The sequence below is a fragment of the Cynoglossus semilaevis genome, chromosome 19 (assembly GCF_000523025.1).
Source record: "Cynoglossus semilaevis isolate Cse_v1.0 chromosome 19, Cse_v1.0, whole genome shotgun sequence".
Classification (NCBI taxonomy): Eukaryota; Metazoa; Chordata; class Actinopteri; order Pleuronectiformes; family Cynoglossidae; genus Cynoglossus; species Cynoglossus semilaevis.
The window spans coordinates 2371501-2396716 of NC_024325.1; the positions used below are offsets into that span (position 1 = coordinate 2371501).

General features: G+C 39.9%; 1 protein-coding gene across 2 annotated transcripts in view; it reads left to right on the top strand.

The window, feature by feature from the left end:
• nsg2 (neuronal vesicle trafficking associated 2) overlaps window positions 1-13734 on the top strand; it is a 23830-nt gene extending 10096 nt beyond the window's left edge. For both annotated transcript variants that reach the window (XM_008332290.3, XM_008332289.3), the window contains exons 4-5: window positions 10278-10388; window positions 12328-13734. In XM_008332290.3, coding sequence (XP_008330512.1) covers window positions 10278-10388; window positions 12328-12534 — 318 coding nt within the window. In that variant the 3' untranslated portion in view covers window positions 12535-13734. The remainder of the gene's footprint in view (window positions 1-10277; window positions 10389-12327) is intronic.
• The last annotated feature ends 11482 nt before the right edge of the window (window positions 13735-25216 follow it).

The window sequence follows — 25216 nt, forward strand, 5'->3', positions numbered from 1 at the left end:
CTGCTGTAAAGTTATCCACACAGGAGGATCTAGTCGTCAAAATGAAAATCCAAGGGAGATTTTGAAAACCAAAAAAACCCAAATAACTAAATATCAAATAGGTTTGGCGTTAGTATATTCAGACTTCTCTGAGAGGCTTAAAATGTTATAATCAGACCAAAAAATATGGGTAATTTATAGTTATATTTATAGTTGGATTGAGGTGAGCCACATAGAAATGTGTCATTTGGCCAAATGCAAAAAAAATAAAAATAAAATTAAAATTATAGTCCATAGAATTACTAATAAAATAAAAGCAAGTCACAAAATAGAAAATAGCTAAAAAAATTAACTTCTATCCAAGAAGGTCATAGTTGCTAAATATGAAAGAATAAAAATTTAGTGCATGTTTTATCCCGATCGCCGAGCAAGTGAATGGCAAACAGTATTATACCAACTTGTGTTCAATAAATCAAATCAGGGCGGGCGTTGTTCACGCTTTGTTAGCTTATAAAGCCAGAATACAAGCATCCAAATCAAATTTCACTCAAATAAAGTAGGAAAAGAGGAGTTAAAGTGTAAAGAAGGAGGGATGAAAAAGAAACAGTTTCCTCTTATTTTCAGCTTGTTAGAAACATCACAAATAACGGCTGTAGCCACAGCAGGTTGGTAAAAGGACGACCTGGATATGAACCCGGTTGTCTCGCGTATTATCCTCAAGCTATAAACCCCGGCATCAATAGGTACTGTGCATATAAAGATCACATTTTTCAAAAAAACCTTTTTTTTGGTTCACAGTCACTGCACAGCCTTTTCCCGCAAACACCTTTCTCCCCGTCCTACCATTTTCCCCATCGTGCTCAGCTGCAGACTTTATAACAAAAGAACATAGCATCGGCAGTTCTCTGAAAACGAGAAGTGGGGCAGGAGAAGAGGATTAGTCTGGCTCAATAAGGCAGGCACTGGGAGATGCAGGTGTAGTGGCTGATGAAGGGCAGATTTAATGCTCCTAGTCCAGGATGGTTTCTGGTTGGCTCACCATCCAGAAACCACGGTGTGCTCGGTGGAGCCTGAGCCGACACGCACCATAAACCTGGTGGACTGACTCTCGCTTTCCCAAACACGTTTACATTTTTTTTTTATCTAACTCACATGCGGGAACATATGACCTCGTAAAAAGCCTCAACGTGACTCGCATTAAAAAAAACATGTGGAGTTAGTGGACCTGTGCAGGTAACGTCGGGAAAAGACAGCCATCATCAAAAACAATTACGCCATCATTACCTCCAACCTCACTTTCACATAAAAGCTGTGCCGCAGTCTGCCGCCTCCACAGAAGACCCTGCGTTTGTGAGGGTGGAGGTAATTACTGCCGGGCTTTGAAACCTCACGTAGCCTCTTGTTCCAACGCATTGTTCTTCCCCGTTTTGAGCGGATGACTAATCGTATGCTGATTGTGTGGAGGGAGAGAGAGAGAGAGAGAGAGCCTATAGCTGTTGTCTGCTTTCTGTTAAACACCCACGGAGAGGACAGTGTGAAGACACACGGTGGGACACGGCTTCTCGTCGGGACACTCGTGTTGATCTGGACTCCTAATCAAATCCTACGCTCATTGATTCCATTCGCCCATCGCACCAGTGTGGTCATGGATTTTGTGCGTTGGTCCGTGGGTCTCTCCTCCTACTGGTTGACATGTGCTTTAAATTCCCATTGATCCCACAGAGGCCAAACCCTTTGTCACAGAAATAACAGCCACTGCACTGCAGAATGGTAATTTGTTGACACCATGTTTTCCACCAGACTACGTGTGTAGTTGATCACTGTTATTACTGCAGGTGGGTGCTGTCGGAACACAAATCAAAAACACGCTAATAACGCTAAAATCGCAGGTTTCCTTAACATGTAGTGGAATAATGGGAAAGGCAAAAAAATACACTAAAAAATATACATAACATTTACAATATTTGAACTCCCCAAACTACCATACTTCCATACAGTAGGGATGATTAGTTGTGTTTAAATTAGGGCTGTTAAAATGACTGTTAATTAATATTAAAATTAATCACATTAAAATCTTCAATGCATTCTCCCTCACCTAATATCACCATCAATTTATTTTTAATTTTTCTGGATTAATTGTGATTAAATAATCACGATTAATTGTCATCAATTGCATCTAACCCACAGCTATCACAGTCACAACTAATTGTGATTAAGCAATCGTGATTAATTGTGATTAATTGCGATCAACCCGCAGCTGCCTTGTAATCGTTTGACAGCCCTTGTTAAAATGTAACTGTCGACGCAGACAACACCGACGTGAGCGCTAGGCTTTCGGCCGCTTATTTGTTTTCCTTGCGCCCGTCGCTCATCCAATGAGACAAAAACTCCAACACTTCCTGCTGCTACACAGCTTATATCCAAAGATGTCTTTCAAAAGTCACCTCTGATATAACACACTCGGCAGAAGTATATCCTCGATGAAAACAGACAAACTTCAAGTCACCACGCTGAGTGTAACTCTCTTCGCTGCAGCTTTGTTGTCACGAGGAGGCTAATGTGCAGGTCACAGCTGGATGTGATGGGGTTTTTTTTTGTTTTCGCTTCTCAAGAGCAATTACAGTCAATCATCTTTGTAAAACAGACAAGAGAATTGTGGTGTAGATTTAGAATTAAATGCTGGCTGTCAAAACCAGAACACATCTGTGATCTGTTTATCCACGGAACCAAAAGCACATCTCGAGTTACAGCAGGTCAGTGTACGCGGAGTCCAACGTCAGAGTTGAGTCGAGTATGAAGGAAGAAAGATAAATATGTTTCTCAGCCCAGGACTGGCTGATATTTGGGATGATCTTATTGGCCAGATGGCCTCTGTTTTCATATAATTCTTGCGTCAGATCTTAAATCCTAACACCTCGGAGGACAACAAACCTCAGTCACTCTCATTCCTCTTGTCAATATCAGCAGACGTGAGCGCAGGGGAAAAAAAAAAAGTAATCTGCTGTGTCCATTTGAAACGAAGATGAGTTTGCGGGGCACATCCTGTTTTATCCCGACGGTTTAGATTGACAAAAATCCAATCTGCGATCTTGAAAAGTAAATAATGCCTTACTCTGATCGATTCATATTTTCACACAAAGACGTGGAGGAGGCTTTCTCCGAGCTCTACTGTCGGAACTAAAAGAATTTCTGATGATTTTTTTAAATTTCTGATGAGAAATCTGAGATTTTAGATTTACGAATCACAATACTAAAATAAGAAACCCGGAGCAAAACAACAAGAATTTGGTGCTTGCTTTTTCTGCTTTATTCTCCTAGTGTTGAAGATTATATAGTGGATTTCTAAAGCTCGTCTTCACTGCTTCACAAATTTGACTTTCTTCACTTTTGGTCTGGCCGTAAAATGTTAGATTACAGAATCTCACCATCATCTTCTCAACCCCCTGAAGCTATTCTACTCAAAACCAATCCTCACCCTCTCCTCTCCCCACTGAATCACATCTCTCTCATATATCGTTTATATCAGCCTCCTCACCTTTTTTTTTTTTTTTTTTTTTTTATCTGAGCACTTTCCTCCAATGTGGTTTCATTCGATTCCAGGATTTCAATCCCCTGAGGGTTCTAACGCTTGCCATTTGATCCAGTTCCTGAAAGTGTAGTTAAAGTTTTGTTTACTACTTCAGTGTTGTTTTCTATATGACTGTCAGATTCACAGACAAGTACAAATATATACATGTGTGTACATGTATATTGGTAAACCTAAGCAGGAACAGCAAACATACCCATGAGACTTAGAGCTGGGGAAACATTAGCGTAATGAACCTTGTCTCGTGATGTAAACAACTCTTAGGAAGTGCCTGTTATAGAGTCAGGAGGCAGATCCCATCATTAATAATGTAAATGCTCCTTTACAACGTCTTCATCTCACAGACTAGGAGATGATTAGTCAATCCAATCCAGATGTTTAGTGTCTCCCCAGAGACTTATTACCCACCCTCAATCGGTGTGGTTGTGTGCTCTTCCCCACGTGACCTATTTTTCAGCATCTTTACATCTTTGTTTTTAGTTAAGAAATGAGGTAGAAATGTGTTGAAGAAGTGCTTAATACAAGGTAACCAGATAGTTTGTCCATTTTAAAAGCTTTAAAAGACGAGTCCTAGAGACCATGAGTTACCACCCACCGTCAAACTGGTCAATAAAAAGTATATATACTTATTAAGTAATTATTTCATTTCATTTCTTTTGCTTAATTTCTTTGAGGCACATCCTAGGTTTATTACCATTTACTTTTAAAGCCTGTTTTTTCAAAGCTCATTGTTGACTCTTTTACCCCGTGTTATGACTTTGCTTTTAGCCTCGGGCGTTTTACACTCAGTATTATTTAACTTAAGTCTTCCTCCCATCAACAGCAACACGTTCTCGACAAAAACCAGCCTCTCCCGTGGCGTTTCTAACCAGTATGACAATGTGCTCCAGAAACCTTTGAAGTTTTGTCTCCACACAGACTAAGCCTAATTGGGACGCATTAGCATAATTAGCATCTATCTTCCTAGTGTCCCCGGCTTCTTTAGCTGGTGTAGTCTGTCTGCACGTGGGAGAAATGTGTTTGATGTGCCTTAATGACATCTTTCTACGGAGAATTACGATGTGCAGGAAGAGATTGCTCTGTGTTTCAGCGCAGTAGAAACACTCCACCTCGTACGCAGCGTCTTATTGCATCTGGAGGAATATTGAAAGGATAATAAAACGCAGTACAGGGACTGATTGTACTTTTATACAGAAGTGGCTGCCAGTGTCTCATATACAACGGTCCACTTCCTGTGGGCAACAGAGGTGAAATTTTCAAGCCCCAAAACATAGATGGATGGATGGATGGATGGATAGATAGATAGATAGATAGATAGCTGGATAGAAAAAAAGATCAAACATGCCCAACTGTCCTTTCACGGAGGACTTTAAAGTGAGTATAAAGTACAATTATGCAAAAATGCGATGCATAATAACACATTTCTCCACTGTGTGTACGACGTTGTCATACTACTCTATGGAACCGCATACCCAGTCCTCTGGAGCCTCAGTCCCTGCTGGCCGTCTCCTTGACACCCCCTTGTTCAATCCTAAATTCTCTGCTCGGAGGTTGTTAAGCCCCAAAATGATTTGTGCTCGTCTTTGTTCCACTGACTACAAACAAAGCAAAGAGAATCTCTGGGAGGAAAGGCACTGTTCGCAATTAACACTTTACGCAGTCAAGCTCTTCTCCAACACAGCAGAATGTGTTTTGTTGTTTTGCTTGTGGGGCCGTGGTACACTGGTCTGAGAACAATTTATTTAGTGAAAATATTTCCTTTACTTCCATCAATAGGTCAGTGACTTGCAGAAAAATTAAATCCCCTTCAGTAGGTGGCAGAAAAATGCTATGCAAATTAAAAAAAGTGAGAAACTCTGTGCTGTTAAATAAGATTTGTGTCTTTCTTCAGTTCCTGTCAGTATCTGAGGACTGTAAACAGATCAGCGCTAAATACTAAGTAAATACATTGAAATAATTCGATATTGTATTCTATTACATAACATTTTTTCACATCTCTGACTTGGATATTTATTACGTTTGACCGAGGACAATTAAATAGAACATATACAAGATACAAGATTTTTTCCACTTTAAATATTGCGCAGCCATTTCACTGCTCTCTATTTTACGATCTGTGAAAAAAAAATTACCTCATGCACCCTAATATCAAGCTTGCATGTGTAAGAACACCATAACCCCTTGGATTATTCTCCAATATGGAATCTCACCTCACTTAAAGGAAGTGACAGAAGATTGATGTTTGCTCAAGAAGGCCTAGGGGATCAAACCTGTCACCGTGTCAGTTATCAGACTTTGGTTTTACATCCTTTTTACCCTAACAGATATCCCGTGACCTGCTTCATTTATTTGATCCCCACAACGCCGCCCGGAGGGGATAGGTGAATATTAGATTTTGATTTTTAAGGTGAGCTTTCTGATCTCTGACTTAAGACGACATGAGCTAAGTGTCTCTTTCTTCTTGCGAGGGAAACCATTTCCATCCACACTGTTGAATCCAGAGGGTGAAGTGATTAGTGCGTTTCCCAGAGGGATGGACAGACATGTTCTAAAATTTTATATGCAAAGCTGATTTTAGTGACCAGAGCAGCAGCAGCAGGAGGATATAACTGGTTGTGTTTTAACTAGCAGCCGATATCTTTTCATATCTTAAAGCTGAATGTAAAATCGGGTGACGATATTGTGACATTCGCTTTTTAAGAAATGACTTTCTCTACGCTTTCACTCATGAAGTTTGTTAATATCATTAATGGGGAAAGTTCCCCGCCCCGAAGGCGTTAGAGGTTATTAGAGTAAAGCTAAATTGCAGTTAATGTTGGAACCTTTCACATTTGATATTAATAGCCTTTCGTGCGCACTACGTGCAGCTCAGCATATTTTCCCTCCATGCACAGCACAAGGTTATTCTGTGGAGGATGCTTCACGAAAATATTTTCTTTGAACAAAGCTTCTTTTATGCTGTGAGAGGCCGGTGTTTGGTAAATGTGATGGGGGAAAAAAAAATGCGTAGGCTTATGGCGGAGTACTGATTGACGCCTCAACTGATCTCATTGTCTCTGCGACCCAACTGCTCTCCTGTCCGTCCACGTTCCTGTTTACCTGTCCGACTGCGCCACCTGGAAGTGCGACGTTCTCCATCTGCCTCTCTTTCTCTGCCGTTTACTTTTAGTCTGCCGTCTGCTGCCGCCTTATTGTCGCTGCCATCTCCTTTATTTCTCACTTTGCTCCTTCTGTCACAATGTTATCTGATTTTATTAGCATCATTTTTTCACTTTGCTCCTTCTGTCACAATGTTATTTGATTTTATTAGCATCATTTTTTTTCTCTCTCTCTCTCACATCCCTCGTCTGTCACACACCCTTCCTCCTCCCCCCTCTTTCGCTCTTGTTGTCGGTTTTCAGCAGGTAGGCAGATTTAACCTCTCCCTCCTCTCCGTCTTTCTCGCTTTCATATTCCTCCTCCCTTCCTTGAGAAGATGTGAGGTGTCTGCTTCCCCCATATGGCCTGTCAACTCTAACAGTATGTGAGTGTAGGTGGTGTGATGCAAGCTAACACAGCACAGCCAGAAAAAGACCGGAGAGAAGTCACATGTTGAACGATGGCTGAGAGGAAGCTGTAAGTCATAAAGCCCGATAAAAGAACGGCGCTGACACTAAACTACGCCGAGGGGCGTGGAATTTAGACCAGGTCAGTGTCCTACTGTAAAATCAAGTGTGGATTTATGTATCTGTGCCCGTGTGAGAGGGGGTGGTTGGGGGAGGAACCCCCCGCCTCTATCCCTGGTAATCTGCTTTGACTGTTTGTCTTTGTCCGTAAAACACACATCTGTCAAAGGGACGCAGCTGAATGCTTTTCATTTAACACTCTGTGTTTGGATCCCAAACATCAACAACAAGGACTCAAACACATGCGTTTTGGAAGCCTCTGCTGCCTCCTGTTGCACCCGTTTGGTCGGGGTGTTTGTTTTCTGACTCTGAACAAACACGAGAAAGCAGTAATCCGCAAAAAATAATTTCGGTTTTAGATCCTTGTTTTGTTCGTTAACAGATCAGCAAACCCAAAAGGTCAGCACTTAAATGAACACTCTGTGAACTTTTCTAATTTTGTGGGCGTTTGCAATTTATAAAACCAAAGGTTAGTCATTGTCTCTATTACACCGACGTCCTCTTATCGACGATTTCCTGGCATTATGCTGAGTTTGTTAGTTTTATTATTTAACGCTGCTCATTCCTCTTTATCAAACTTAGGCCCGGGGACCAAATCTGGCCCACAGTGTAGATACATTTGGCCCGCGAAATCATATCAAATGTGTACTAGAGTTGGCCCGCCAGTATATAACCCCTATATACCGGCCGGATTTGTAGTATTAGCGGTGAATGCACTATGTTATAGCACGTACATTTTTTTTTAAGGAACTCATAAGGCTACAGATAAAAGAGACATAATAAGAAACAAACACCACTGATGTGGGTTTTATTTCAAATTTCATTTCTCATGTTTATAATATTAAGCTTTGAAATATTAAGAAAATGTTTGCTGGTTAGTAACAGGTTAAAGGGTTGGATTGTTGGTAGTCCGTCAGCTCATTTTTACTAAGGCAGACGTCCAAGGAAACTGTGTGTGTGTTATCTGTGTTCACAGCCCAGAAAATGAGGGTTGTGTAGTTGTTGACAGCTACGAAACAAAAACTGAGGTATGACAACATAAGAACTACGGCCGCAAGGTGAGGGGCGCGTCTACGCTGCTGCTTTAGATTCAGACATGTAGGGGAGGGGTTTATGAGTAGGTTGTTGTGTTGACCCGACGACCTCCTCGGTTTACTGCGGATTTCAGAGCGATTATGAAAAAACGGAGGAAGGTCATTGTGGATTTTTTACTGGACCTGTGCAGCACGTGGCTGCAGCTGCAGCAGCACACTCATCATTTCAGGCACAGAGGGCGTGATCTCATTTGAACTATCGGTAGTGAATCATCAATGTTAACACAGACCCCGCTCCCTATGGTCAGCATTCATTTCTCTAATGTCTCTTACGGTGGCGTCATGGCCTAATTTAAAGCAAGCAGAGAGTGCTCAGATGAAATATACGCCGCTGGCAGCTGTTTTGTTCCATAAATAATCTGCTGAATGCTTAGTTCGGTGTCTGCCGTGCTCACGAGCGGAGAATCATTTCATCCGTTCTAGATTTAGCGCAAACGACTGAGGTCTGTTTGGATTCTGCGTCATTTTTTTTTTTTTTATTATTAAAGTGTCCGGACAAAGTCGAGTGTCTCGTTGTCATTTATCGCTCGCTGCATGATATGAGGATTTACTGTAATCCCTCTTCTTAATAAGCCATTTCATGTCCATCGCCATTCAAATGGGGACGGGGGCGGGGGGTCATAATCAGTCACATCACATCTGCTGCCTCTCTGCAGAAAGCGAGCTGACATGACTTTTAAAGTGTCTCCTCGATGTATCACAGTATGTGATGTGTGAGTCGTAATTTGCCGAGAGTGTCGGCAGCAGCCAAGGCTGAGAGTGGTGTCCTCCAGTTGACACCGAGTAAACAGTCGCTTAACTTGCGTGTCCCTGTCCACCCCATAGTTCAGACGGAGACTGATGATCCCCCCAAGTGTAATTGCTCTGACATCTAACTGTCATAGATCAAAGAGGGGGAGGGGGAATAGCTCTGAAACTGGGGTAAGAAAATGACAGGGGTTCATCACGTCATACACTGTTTTAGTTCAACTGAATCTGGTTTCATATAGTAAACACACACACACACTTTACCCACAGTGGCATTTGTGACTCAGCACATACTTCATTTTTGAACTGTTAACTGCGTACACTACAGTGTAAATCAGGTCATTCATTTGAAGAATTAAACGCATCACTTCCATCACGCTGTTATTCCGTTTCAACTCATTTTCACGCCGCAAATATTTTACATCTGAACAAAGGGCTTCACCTTTCAGTGTTGGCTGATGTGGAAACTCAACCATAGACGTACGATTCTCTCACTGATTTGTAATGACTTGTTTCCGTGACTTATTTACAACACTTAAGGAACTGAATGCTTTGGGGTGAGAAAACACATTTCTTGCACCTGTTTGTTTGTTTGTTTGTACCTCGGCTAAAACAGTAACACACGAGGTGCTGCTTTGTTTGTTTGTTTGCCTTTTTGGTCAAATATTGTGCTAGGATATTGGATGTTATCCTGAATAGTTTGGCCAAATTACATTTAATACAAGTTACTACTAAACAGGAAGTGTGTCTGATTGAATCTGTCTGCTGTAAATTCTGATCAAGTTCAACAATGTACTGTTTCTTTAAGCAGGTAAGATGATAAAGAAAAATGAAAACAAGTTCATTTAACACTCTACGATCGACTACTGCACACACAAGTGTAAGACAAGAGCGCTAACCTCTTCCCCACCACGCGGTCCCTTTACAAAGTTCCTATTTGCGACACTCTATGTTCTGTTGCTAAATTTAGTTTCCTGTTCTATCACGCCAGCGGGTCCGTGGATATAAAGTGGTCTCTAACGGTGTCATCGTCTGAATCATTTATCACTTTACCCAACAGGAACACCTTGCCCTGAGGAGCCATTCACCTCAGTCAGATGCGTCTTTACATTTATTATGACATTGTGTATTTTCCTCTCTCTCTCACGCACACCAATACACACACACACACATGCACGCACTGACGACCGTTTCTCCTACCTCCAGGTGACCATTCTGATCATCCTGGCCTTGGCCTTCCTGGCCTGCATCGTGTTCCTGGTGGTCTATAAAGCCTTCACCTACGACCACGCCTGCCCTGAAGGATTCGTTTATAAGGTAGGACTCAGTGGTTTGATTGGGCTCATTAAAATCGTGTTTGGTTTTTATCTAGTCTATAGTCTTTGGTACAGATTTAAACTAAAGAATTTGCTGAGATCAACCTCACGTCACATGTAATCATCACCGACAAATCAGCTTACTGCGTAGTTCATGTCGGATGGTGTTTGGCGTCTGATTCAACTGATTCACAATATAAAAGAGCTGTTATTGTAAGTTCACCATGGAAGATCATGGCGTAGCATAGCATGGCGTACCATAACATAACACATCACATTACATCACATCATATGATATATCATGCCATATATCATATCATATAATTAGGGCTCTTCATTAATTCATTCATTAGGTAGGCAATTAATTCTGAAATGAATCAGATTAAAATACTAATGGTCACTAATATAATTGCTTTTATGCATATTCAATGTACTTGTTATCATTTCTACACACTGCCAACAAATATAATGTAATACAACATTTGTAATATAATATATATTTACTACAGAATCACTCAGAGATCAGCAGGTAGTAAGTAGCACATGAACATCGGTAACCTAGGGTTGAAATGTAAATGCAATTATTGCATTGACCCACTATTAGTTAAACATGCAACCAAACGGCCAAGGCCATAAAACAGACTTCCTTGGCCAAAAGGTGTACCATGACACAGTGAATATTTTTGTTCTACACAGCATGGATAAGGCCCTGACTTTGCCTCTGTATACGGTACTTTTTCATCAGAAAGTTTTTGAGCTTTGTAAACGGTCACCTTGGAAGTCTGGACATGTTGGAAAAGAGGAATAATTTAAGTTGCAGGTTTACAACCTTGCTGGGCCCGAGGCTGACGTCAGCAGAGATGTTTCTCCACCTTCTCATACTGTATGTGCTGTATGTTAGCCAAAACTGGTACTTTTAAGACAATACGGACAATATTAATCATCAATGATGATAAAAAATTACAAATCGGTTCATAAATACACACCACCTTTTCCCTCTTTAAATCTATTCAGGTATCAATCCACAATGACTTAGTGCGAGTGCCTTGGTGTAAATGAATACCTGACGACATCATTGACAGCTCTTAAACTACAGTAAGCGATAGTTTAATGGATCAGTGGCAAATTACCCTGTTGTAGTCAGAACACTCTAACACTGCCAGAAAATAAATCTCATTTTAGCGGCCTGCCTTAGCCCACGGTAGCTTTACAACCAGTAAGGATGCTGGTGATTAATTAAACGATGAAACACATCATCTCAGACAGAAACAACAGTCCACTCTGCTAAACAGCTGCCCCGACCAGCAGTGCTGCTGCTAACCCACAATGGTCAGGTGTCTCCAACGGGTATGGCTAAATGTAGGCTTAGTGACAAACCTTCACTCAGCTGGAACAAGGCAGTAAGAAAAACTGAATACAACTGAAATCTGAAAATTTCAGAAAAATAAAATATTTATTTAGCTGCGTTTTAAAGTTCAACTCAACACTGTGTTTTAATACCTAATGCTAAGATGCTAGCTTTTTTATGCGTAAGTGCCTTATGCTTTGAATTAGTTAGCTAAACAGATTCATTTCAGCCACGGCTATGCTACATGCTAATGTGTAAGTGGCGCTCAACATCTTGCTGCTCCCAGCAGATGGCATAAACGCTCAGATACTACTGGTTAAATACTAAAAAAAAAAAACAGAAAACAGTTAATTTAAATCCTATTAAATTATTTTTAATTATTTTTAACATTCAAACTTTTCAAAAGGCATCGATTCGTCACTGCATCACATTGTGTCTTCTTAAGTCATTTCAATGTCATAACAAAATATCTTCTCAATGTTTCTGTATATTAGGCAAATATAATTTTAAAATTGGAACAAAAGATAAGGATTTTTCCTTTTGTTAAGATTTTGTTTCTCTTTTTTACATCTGTTTTTTTCCATCACCACAGCACAAGCGCTGTATCCCAGCTTCTCTTGAGGCCTACTACGCTGCCCAGGACGCCAACTCCAGGGGCCGATTCTACACTGTGATCAGCCACTACAGCATGGCCAAGCAGACCACCTCGCACTCTGTCTCCCCCTGGCTTCCAGGAGGGGTTGGCGGACAGCAGCAGCAGCCACACGACACCAAACCGCCACACACCGAGGGCCACTGAGTTAGTCTAGCTTAGCGGCTACAGAGCGGATGTAAAGACATACAGACACGCAGACACACAGACTCGGTCAGACGTAGACACAGATGAAATCGATGTAGGAGAATATGTAAAATGTAGAGAAAAAAAAAAGACTCCCAATAACGCAGCAGCTACAGTGTAATGCCAGAGTAGAGTTTAAAAATGTGCATGCAGACATGAAAATATCATGCTAGGCCATGTTGTCTGCTCATTTACAGTATGTTCTTTGTCTTTGCGCAGAGCGTTTCCTTGTTCTGCTCTTGTTAATTTATTGATCTCACTTCTTCTATTTTATTATTTATTGACGGTCATACTATACTATATATTTTTACTGTAACCTACGGACATCGCGTGTTTACCCGATAACACTTTGTAAAAAGGCATGAGTCAAAGCTGGATTTCACACTTCCTGTCTGGGAAGTTCATCCAGTTCAGAATGTCTTAACCCCAATCTATTTTGTTTATGATGTATTTATTTATTTTGCCTACGTCTAAAGTGTGTTTACCTCAGGCATGTTTGTCAAATACACATACAAGTCCGTATGGTGTTGTATTGCTGTTTAGAAATTTTAGGTACAATCTTTAACTTCTGTTCTTAAAACGTTTTAAAACTATGTAAAACATCACAGCTGCAGAACACACCCTCAGTTGAACGAGTGACACTTTGCATTATGGTTAATATATAGCTTCAATTCAGTGACATTTTCAACGTGCTGTGTTGTACAGTCGATGCTCTAAAATCCCATGGTGAACCGAGCTGTACATAGAGTGGTGCATTAGGCTAGTCTTGGTGTGGGCACATTGTAGTAGAGTTTTCTCTGAATTATTGTCATTTTGTTTACTTTTGTGTACAAATAATAATACTTTTTCGTGCAACAGTTTTCCTGCCAGTGATTTACGTAGCTCCAACAGTGCCAAACTTGCAGACGGAGAAAAAAGTTCTTTCAGTTACGGCTGTGTTTCATGTTTATAGATGGGCTTCAGTGGCAGCATTTCCGTACTGTTATTTTTCATTTGGTTTTTGTAATTTTTGTAGTTCTGTTTCCAAGGGCACTTTTCTGAGATATTGTGATGTTGTGAGGTTGATATGTAGCTATACCTGGTGTAAGTTATCAGTGTGCATCCTTGTCCCCCCACTTCTTTTGATTTAAATTGAAAAATAAAACAAGCTGTGACCTGTGCCGAGCGTGTCTGTCAGCCTCACTTACTGCCCCGTCTCCTCGGAGCTCAGTCTGTGCCTGGCGCAGCCTCCAGGCGGTGCGACCTGAATGACAGTGATAAATTTTCATGCGGTATTCAGACATTCATAAACCTTCAAAAATCTGTATTTCAGGCTGCTGTGTGTGTCGGGGACCTTACAAGCAGTGGAGACGATGCCCTGTGCTGATGAGTCTCAGTGATTGATGGCCAAAAGGACCGACAGAATAAAGCGACTGTAATAGCTAACAAATATATTTCCCCTCTGCAAGCCCTGCTGCAAATGGCAGATAAGGCCCGTGTTTTTCATACTGTATGTGAAACTGTGTGAACAGCCTCCTCCCTGATGGACACCAGTGGCTGATCTGAGTAATTGCATGTTTGTTTTTACTGTTTAGTACTGTGTTTATCTTTACACAAGGTGGAGATGAATAGAACAAGGTTTCTCCATGGAACACTGAGGTGAATGGGGTGTGTCTGGAGTTGTTAATATCCTTACTATAATCATGAATACTAAATGGTTTATGGCAATCAAACTAATGTTTACAAAACACACTCTGTGGTTTTGATATACAGTGAAATTAAGCACCAGGTGAGAAATAAAAAGCATTTCACGTAGAAAAGAACCAGACTGCTTTACAGCACTGTTTTACTCTCTGTTCTCTAGTCACGGCCACATTTTCCCATTACAGCAGAGCCATAAAATCCCCTCACACTTTGTCTCTTATCCTAATATTAAAGTGAAACTGAATTGTTGTGTGAAATAGGAAACTTGCAGCTTTTTAGAAAAACTAAAAAAAAACAACAACTTGTAGTTCATAGTCATAATATAATGGATCTTCAGTACTTTGTGTTATATATATACTTATATATATATATACATATATATGTATATATATATATATATGTACACACATACATATATATATATGGCATGTCGTTCAGGAAATTAATATTCAGGATTTTTGTATATATATTCAAACTTTTTGTATATATATATATTCAAGGATCAATTTCCTGAACTCCATGCCATAATATGTATGTGTGTATATATATATATATATATATATAAAACAATCAATAAGAATCATGACTATGGCTAACTTTCTCTTTTTGGACACTGCCATCATGGCTGTTTTCACCTAGGCGAACCTGTTACTTATACATGCATATAGGTCATTCAAAAAGAGAGAAAAATCAGCACTCTTCAGTTTCTAAGTGGCTCCTGGATGTAAATAAATAAAAATAAACAATGCTTTTTCCAGATGTTGGCTGTTTATTTTTAAATCTAGGCAGATTAGACTGAGTCAGCCCGCACCGTGTGGACAGATGGCCACTTTTGCAGCGCTCACACAAAAAGCAGCATCAGAGTAATTTATGGATTGAAGAGAAGCAGCTGGGGACTCCAGTTAGGTTATCATTTATATTCCTCCAAGACCCAAAAGAAGGTCAGTAACAGTTTTATGATTGGAACAGGACAGTAATTACAGTGAAGGAATTCATGGTGTGGGAAATGAGAAATGCCATAAACCCTAACATGTCTCCTCTCACCCAAAGAGAAAGACTCTCATTTCTTAAATTCTTTCAAAATGTTAATAAACCAGCAGCTAGCTCTTAGTCCTGTAATCCATGCTACATTCCTCCCTGGGCAGGATAATAGATGTTGATGTGAAGAAAGGTGAATTAATTATTGCAGACAGGTCATTGGTGTTCTCCCAAGATGGAGGTGATCTTTGAAGACAGACAGGGGGAAGACAGATGAGGATGGAAATAGAGAAAAGAGAGGTTCAGTGTCTCCTCTCACTGAAGAAAATTAGAAGTGACATCTGGAAATGAGCAGTCACAGTCTGGTCTGACGTCTCCGAGCACAGGTTCAACTCTTCACGATTTGAAATGCTGTATGGTTATTAACAAAACAGACGACCGCCTTTGTATTTCTGTTTTAGGGAATCACGTTTTTGTGCACATTTAACCTTGACTTGTTTATTAATATAATTAAATTTTAGCCACTTTTCATTTCTTTGAAAATACAACATCAACAAGCAACCAACCAAAATATAGAGCCGACAAACTCCACAGACAGAATTGTACTCCACACTAAATGTTTGTAATGTATATACACTCAAACATACCAACACATGACCATCTGTGTTATTTGTGTTTACCGGCTTCATCTCTGCTATCAGCTTTCTCTCCTGCTGTCAGAGAAAGGCAGCTTCTCAGTGGTGGGTCTGGGGATGGAAGAGAGAAGGTGTAGATTGATGCGGGTGCAGGCGGCGGCGGCGGCGGGGTTGTTGGCGTGGTGAAGGGAAGGGAGGAGATGGCTCTGGTGCCAGCAACTACAGTCATGTACACGTAACGCATTGATATGCATCAACAGATGGTGCCACATCTTTAAGTTTGTCTTGGCTCTTTTTCTTATCTGTTTTCTCCGTTAGTGCGCACAGTTTAGTGGCAGCTCCACCGATTTGACGTCAAACGTTAGTCTGAAATCTGAAACGTTTCTGAAATCTAAGTCTGACATTGTATCCTGACAAAAGTTCAGCACAAATAATATTTCCTCAAAGACCAAACTGTAATTATCGCCATGACAACAAGAGACCTTTTCTAAGTTTGTGACAAAGGACCACTGTACTTAAAAAGCACTTCGGAGTTCGACTGTCATTTTCCCGAACGCACAAACACAAGAACAAGAGATTAGGCTTGCAGGACGCTGCAGGCTTGACCTTTGGGAACGATGCGGGCAGCGTTTCAATTACGAGGAGTTGAAGTTTCTGGTTCAAACCACGTAAATGTAGCCAAAAATCTGTATGAAGGTTAAAAGAAAAAAACTCTTTTTTATTGCTATTCATCTCACACATCCTGTTTCCAGAGGCTGCACAAATGAGTTTCACCACGTCCCATTTCTGGGTTTCGCCGTCATTCAGCGGCAGATAATTATAATTTGTTTTAATGTAAAGTGAAGCGTAGGTCATATTTAATTGGAATAAGATGAAGTTATTACTCTCTTAAGGGAATGGGGGTGATATATTATTTAATGAATTTATGATCTGCCATAGCGCCTCACTTTTTTTTCCCCTTACACTAGGATGAGTCCTGTCCTCCTTATTGATGCCATACAGCACAGTGTGGCTAACACGTTCTTCCTGTTCTAGGGAGTCACTGCCAATGAGAATTATGTTGAATAAACCGGTACAACTTTTTTGTTTTGTTGAAATCTAATCCTTTAGACAATAATAAAAAAAAACAATACATTTAACTTTTGGAGAATTTTGAAGACGGTTTATGCGTTTACCCAACGATGAGGAGGTGCCTGGTCTGGAGGTAACTGATGATCTTTTAGAACGTCATGACCATAATGTGAATTTTGAACTAAGAAGAAGACTAGTGGTTTCCTATAGCAGTGTTTTTTCCCGTATTTCAAAAGTCACAATTTTTTTTTTTAGATATTTTTCGTAAATGCCTAGGAAACATGATGCGAGATGACCCCCCCAAAATTTCTTGCGTCCCACCTGAGGGTCGGGACCCAGTCTTTGGGAAACCTATGACCTGTAGAATATTGAAAGTTCTAGGCAAAGGGATACAAGTGTTCAGAGACCATAGATGGAGTGGAATAATTTGGCAATGTTTATTATTTTGTAAAAAAAAAATCTATAAAGAATCTATAAAGCTGGTTTAATCATTTCTGGATGAAGCGGGAGAAAAATCATTAAAGCGTAGTATCAGTGCAGAGAAAAGCGCAGTATGTTAAGATCTGTGTATTGCTTTCGTTTGTTGCTGTCCCTCGTGGTCGCTCACATTTGTAAACACAGACACACATCCCTGAAGCCTGGGAGGATTTTCCTGCCTGATGATCTGCATCTCACATACACACACACACACACACACACACACACACACACACACATATTGGACAAAACAGTCCATCCAGCTTGTGCGTGTAAACCTCCTGTTCTTCGGTCCCACTGAAAATGGGTCAGTGGGCTAAATTCAAAGCAAATGTCAACACAGTTCAAACCCAGCTCTGATCGGAAAGAGATCATAATTGATGTGTATTTCTGACTAACACAGGCTTCCGGCGTTCTTATATTGTAGTCTGAATCCAAAACTGTGCTCTTCGGCACTCCATCACTGTGACTGATGAATTTTAAAAGTCTTCGTCCTCTGAGGGTGAGAGCTGAGTCCCTTTAGAAAATTTGGAATGTAGGTTAAGCCTTTAGAGGAAATGGACAAGGAACGAGGTGAGCTGTGGTAATATGAATATTAACAGGTGTTGCACAGTCTGGAAGGTTTTCTAGTGTTGAAATATGAAACACTACTGACGTTCATGTTAGATTTATATGGAGCGGTTTCATTAATGATTCATTTTATTATTTAACTAGAACTATATATCAGTTTGAGTGTGTCTCAGTGTGTGTTGGGTTTTTTTTTATACAATGTTGCCATTTTTTTCTGTAATGATGTTGTGGCTAAAGCAGCAGGTTTTGGTCTCCTGCTCATTGGAATTCCACGACGCCGCCCAGACTGAGTTAATATTCACAACTTCTCCTCACCTGGGCTCCGTCCTGTTCTTCCACTTCCCCTTCACTTCCCTGGCTAATGACTTCCTCACTAATGATTTCCTCACTCGTGTCCTTGCACTGTTCAGCACATCTGTCTTTTCTAATTGTCATCTGGCAGAAACACTGGTCCAAAGTTAAAGCTTGTTTTGGGGGTTCGATCTTCCTAGTCTTACTGGATCTAAAGGTACTTCCGGAAACCGAAAATGCCCCACTATTCAGCTTTTCAGGAGAACGGGTTAGAGAAGGTTTTAAGAAGGCGTGAAGTTCAAAGCAAGCGCAGCGTGAGTCATGGAAAATAAAGAGTGTCTGCACTTTGCAGTGGGAGGAATAATTACACAGAAAGAAGGTGATCTAATTTTAGTCAGAGAGGGGAAGAGAGGGCACGGCGATCACTCGTCAACCACGACTCTGCTTTCACACCGACCATCTCCATGTCTGCTTTCACATCGTTCATTAATCTTCATCCATTCTTCTCTGCTTCCTCTTGCGTCCTTCTACTCACTCACCTTCATCTACACACAGATGTATTCTATCTCACTCCTGCTAATCGTTATTCCTCTGCAAACCCCCAACTTTCCACCACGTTTTCTTCCACCAACAATACCTTCTACAATACCTTCTTCTTACAACGAGATGACCATATAAAGAAAATCAGACTCTTTTTTTATCATGCTCAATTTCAAATACATAAAGACCGATGAATAATTTTCTTTTTGTTCACCTTTTTATACCTGCCTCTTTGTGTCCTTTCTAAGCCCTGCATATGCTCACTCATGGTGTCTGTGGACTGCAGAGCAGGTAAGTGAAACTCCAGAACTCCCAGTGCTTTCGGATTCAGGACACAAACAGACACACAGAGAGGGCTCTGGTGTCTGCTTGACATCTTCAGGCTGACATACACTTGACAGGTTGTGAACTGGATGGGAGCATCTGAGGAGACAGTGCTTAACACACAGTCTTCTGCTGGCACCTCTGGTACAAATATAGTGGAAACCAGACATCCACTTTGATTACAGCAGGTTTCTACGGTCTATGGTCGAACATTCATATTATTAAACTTTGAAAGCAAAATTGGAGTTTAACATTGTTTTTATATGTGCTTTGCTACATTTAAAAAAACAAAACAAACAAAAGAACCAAACAATTTGACATATAAATAGGGGCCTGTTTACAAAGCTCCTTCAAAACTCATCAACTCATTCAAACCCACTTTAAGATTGCAACACACACACACTTTGGGAAACACAAACCTTGAACTGAACTGACACATCGAGAGAAAAAGCAGTCTCACAGGAGACAGTGAACATCAGACAGAACATGCTTTTAGAACTGTTTCACTGCAGGTAGCAGAAGAGAAGTTAACAAGAACGCTGGAAGAGATGGAGCGAGAAAAGTCAATAACAACACAGGGCTGCAGGGTTTCTCTCCCTCTCCCAGTGTTTTCAGACAGACTGGCACTACAGCCGCACAGGGAAACCTCTGGGAATAGCCCAAATAAACTAATAAGAAGGCTTGATTTAGACTGAACTCTGAAGGAGAGTGCATCCCTCCTTTCCTCCATAAAGAAGATTGGGCTCAGGGACTGCAATACGAGAATGTGATCACAACATTAAGGAAGATTTTGCCTTCAGCACTGTGAGCTTCAGATATAGTAGTTTTCATTCAGAATCCCACTCTTATTGTGCTTTTCACCTGAAATAACCTGGCATGGATCTGTAAGGTCGAGCTGAGCCTTAAAATTGTAGTACAGAATTCCTTCAAAAATATACTAAATAAAACATTCTCAAGGTTCATGGTACTTGTGTATGCTGTACATGGTACTATATAAGTCAACATGGACCTGTAAGGTTGAGCTAAGCTTAAAATTGTACTACAAAAGACACTTGGCAATTACCGTAATTCACTGATCACTTGCACACACAAAAATTTTCTTCAAAAACACATAAAATAATTTTTTTTTTACAATGCCCATGGTACTCAGGTATACTATGTATCAGGCATAGGCAAACTACGGCTTGGGGGCCAGATGCGGCCCGTCTGGCCTTTTAATCCGGCCCACTGAACTTGTCCAAATGATGTTATAAGGAAACGTTTGACTGAGTTGTTAAACTCCTAGCGCCACCTGCAGCTTGCCTACATACACATACTACTTCCAATTTTGCTGTCTTGAATGGCAGACGGTGTAAATATATCTGAAGGGTGAAATATGAATGTGTGGACTGCAACATTCTGATGTAAGCCAATGTGAAGTTCGAGCAAAGATGGAGGCTCAAGGAGAGCCCATGTCAGATTGAATAAAAACGCAAAATCTAAGATAGAGTATATTTAGATATATATGTGTGTAGATATGTTTATTATTAACTAATATTATATTATTAATTATTTATGTTTTGTAAGTTTATAGAAGTCTTTACTCTATATTTCTAGTAGTACCTAAAATCCACAAAAGTGGACTTCTTCTGACATAGTTTAAAAATAAATGATATGATGTCCAGGTCTACTTCACAGCAGCAGACCTCAAACCTGTTTTGTCCTTTCCATTTCAGTCTGTTGGTAACAACAGTTCTGTAAGAGTGTGTGAGTGTTGCATTGTTTTCCTATGTACAAATAAAGGGGGCAAAATGATAAGAAGATAATAAAGATTTATTCAGCCAATCAAAAACTCTGGCACCTGCATTTCCCCAATAGATGGCGTAAAGAGGGCCCCTGTTCAATTTTAGGACAACTGTTACCAGTGAGACAAAACATTTGACTATATTACTACTATATTACTCAACATACACAGACACATTACTCATATTTTATTTTCAATATAACCTGAATGGGAACTATGCCCAGTAGGTGGCAGTAGAGTGTGTTACCATACAAACATAGTCAAACTTTATATACTGAAAGTTGGGAATCATACATCTCAGAAAAAGGGAAACCATATTTCAGGATGTGGTCAAATAGATGGTTTCAGTATATTTCAAAAAACTTTTGATGTATTGTTGGAGGTATACAGCTCCACGGAGAAGGGGAGCTCACTCTATTATTAGCCATCCAGTCATATATGTCATATTATCCAAATGCGTTCCTCCAGTATTTGTTAGAGCTACAGGATAAAAAGTTTACTAAAGGAAACGTTTGACTGAGTTGTTAAACTCCTAGCGCCACCTGCAGCTTGCCTACATACACATACTACTTCCAATTTTGCTGTCTTGAATGGCAGACGGTGTAAATATATCTGAAGGGTGAAATATGAATGTGTGGACTGCAACATTCTGATGTAAGCCAATGTGAAGTTCGAGCAAAGATGGAGGCTCAAGGAGAGCCCATGTCAGATTGAATAAAAACGCAAAATCTAAGATAGAGTATATTTAGATATATATGTGTGTAGATATGTTTATTATTAACTAATATTATATTATTAATTATTTATGTTTTGTAAGTTTATAGAAGTCTTTACTCTATATTTCTAGTAGTACCTAAAATCCACAAAAGTGGACTTCTTCTGACATAGTTTAAAAATAAATGATATGATGTCCAGGTCTACTTCACAGCAGCAGACCTCAAACCTGTTTTGTCCTTTCCATTTCAGTCTGTTGGTAACAACAGTTCTGTAAGAGTGTGTGAGTGTTGCATTGTTTTCCTATGTACAAATAAAGGGGGCAAAATGATAAGAAGATAATAAAGATTTATTCAGCCAATCAAAAACTCTGGCATCTGGTAAGTTCGGTTTGTCGTGCAACTGAGGTGCAATGTTGTATTAAATATAAATATAAGTATATTTATACTAACTATACTAACAGTGATCACTCACCATCAGATCGTAAATGATGAAAACATGTTGTCAATATCAAATATTTTCCTCACTGCGGTACTTTCATTTATTTCCTCTTTTTTAGTGTTTGACTGAAAAAGAAAAAACACCTATTACATACAGTTCTTATCACTGACAGTTTGATTCAGTTTGAGCTATTTGGAAAAAATCAGAAAATAAATGCTGCTTGAATTACCAGTTAGAAGAAGATGACTGTGTCATCTGTGTAAAATTGATCCAAACATCTTTGATCTACAGCTAAAATATAGACAGACAGGTGTAAAACCTGCTGCCAAATTCCTTTGAGTCAAGGAGAAAAACAATTTAAGAAGCGGTGTCCTAGACAGTTTTTTTTTCCTCTGGACGCAAAGCCTGTTCAATCCATCCACAGCGCCAACAACGATACACTGTGTGAAATACAAATTTGAACAAAGTTTGTCCTGTGTCCTAGCCCAGACAGAGAGACACTTTAAAGCTGCTCTGCAGGCTTAACCCTTTCTGGGTTAGCACATTAGTCTGGAATTTTAAATATTCAATCCCGATCCTATCTGCAGCACGCACAAGCGTTGTGGCAAGGTCAAAGATGAGAAAATATGATTGACATTTCTCTGCTTTTTGTCAATATTTTGTTCAAAACTGCAAGCATTTAATTTTTATTTTTTTTGTAAATTTACCCAAAGTCAAAGGGGTGAAAATATCCGTAGTTCTTACTGTGAAATTGTTTACCAGGAAAAGAGTACGTATTCTTTATGTCCTAATTACGCATGCCAATCATCCATCTGGCGCAGAGTTCGTAGTCCCTAAATTCAGAATGAATGTGGGAGAGAAGCTCCATAAGAAGGAATTATACATGCTGTGTAGGAGGCGTTGGAAAAAAACGAAAACAAAATAAATCCTGTCAGGTTTTAAGTACCCATCTGTCCATCAGGCCACAATTTACAGAACGGTTAATGCTGCAGTGTTCCTTTCAGCTATGTAAATCCACCAAAATAAAAAATCATGAAAAAAAAAATCATGTTAGAGGGCAGCAAATCCTTCACGGTGAATTAGAAAATTGTCAGCCATCATCAGATATGGACAAAATGGCAAGAAAACAATTAAGGCAAATGGCAGCCTGAATGTGTGTCAAATTGGACTCATTTACATTTCCTGTGTACGGCACGCAGAGAGTGTGTGCTGACAGACAGCAGCAGTTGGCAGATTTAAAAAATAAAATCTGCCTCCAAGGCTCGCCCAAGTATGGGACCCTGAGCCAAGAGATTCCGCCTTGATGTGTGTACAGTACGGCTGTGATGTCTGATTCTGATGGAGAGTCAAACTCCTTCCTTTATTCGACAAATGTCATCAGAGGATTTTCCACAATAGAGGAAATCGCTCGACTCCAGAGCAGATCAAAGATAAAAACGTCTCCATGTGTGCTTTGTCTGCTCAGCATTCCATAAAAAAAGGGGACAAAAAAACAAACAAAACAAAAGTAACACTTTTGTTTGCCTCTTTTTTTCTTTTACCGAGAACATGTTGTTCCGAGTCGCAGCCCAACAGAGGTCATTAGTAGAGGAAAATGAGTGCTTCTGTTCCTCTAGATGAAATCTGTAATTATCTAAAGTTGCAGTTGTAAATGGCATAATTAGAGCAAAGGGATGAAAACCTTCCAGCCTCCAGTCCACATTTAATAACAGGACGCAGAATCAATCCAGAGTTTTGTCTGATGCCTGGGATTTAGCATATTTTTTTCTTCTATCTTTAATCAAAGTCAAAAGGGTTGAAAACCCCTTTTTGGTTGAAAGCACAGATTTGATCGTGTGATCCAACGATTTCATTTCTTCAAGTGATCACGGGAGGAATCAGTAATCTGCCCTGAGCTTTGTAATGTTGACTTTCCTCTCAGACCGATTGTTTGCTAACGTGAAAAAACAAAGTAAAGAACAAAAAACAAAAACTGAATTACGCACGGTATGATAGTGCTGCTACATGCAGTGATAAGCCAATCCAAAAAAGCCAAGGCTTCACTTTCTAGTGATTTACATCTTCAGTGTGTCATGCACATAATAATTTCAAGTCTTCCCTGCAGGCTGAAACATCCCGGTGTCTCTGCTGGTACAATTATCGACCACAGAGAACTCCCGCGTCTGTGTCCTCGGCAACATGCTCCAATAAGGTAAAGAAATAGAATCTCCACTCCAGGAACACGGTGCATTGATTTTTCTTTGTTTATCATTAAAAGTGTATATATTCTCATTTTTATGTCATTCACTCTATTACTCGCTCAGCTGAAAGACAACTGATCAATAGATCATGTAGCTGCTGCTTGGTTTAGCTTTATTAATCAATAATGCAGTGGAATTAAAGCAGTGCAGCCTCGGAGGAGCTACAAAAGGAAATCACTAGTGTTGTTCCTCCCAACTGGTAATGACTACACTGGATCATTCCGGCAATGGTGAAGAGTTCAAACAAGTAATTGAATTAAAGACAAAAACATTCTCGGTAAAGTTTTTATGAAAACTTCATAACAACTCAGATAAAAAAAGAACAGGCTAGAAGAAACGTAGAAAAGTTTTTGTAAGCGCTAATAGTATTGCTACCTCAATTCAATAGTAGCCAATGTGGCTAAGTTCCAAGATGCATGTCTCTTCCCGATTAGGAAAAAGAATGTATGATGGTCTTTGAGAAAGAAGATAATGGACGACGAGCAACGACCTCAACATTTCTAAAAATCGGTGATGGATTGAATGCAAGACAGACAAGATCAGATCAGAAACATTTACGTTTATGCATTTAGCAGATGCTAAAAAAATAGGAAGATTAACAATCAAGCTACATAGAGGAACTCTTGAAAGGTAGGTCAGACTTCTTAACTAGGGGGAGAGTGAAGAAGGGAAAGAGGAACTCTTGAAAGGTAGGTCAGACACCAAGGACAGATTAAAAAAAAAAGACCAAACAAACTTCAATAAAGCTGAGTTGAATTGGTTGTTGGTGGAACTATGTCGTATATTATGAATTTATTGTTGGGAAGGACTTTAAATTCCTCTTCAGAGAAACCCTCTGCTACTATATGTAACAAATGTGGGTGTTTTAATTACAGCGCGAGCTGCCAAACCAAACC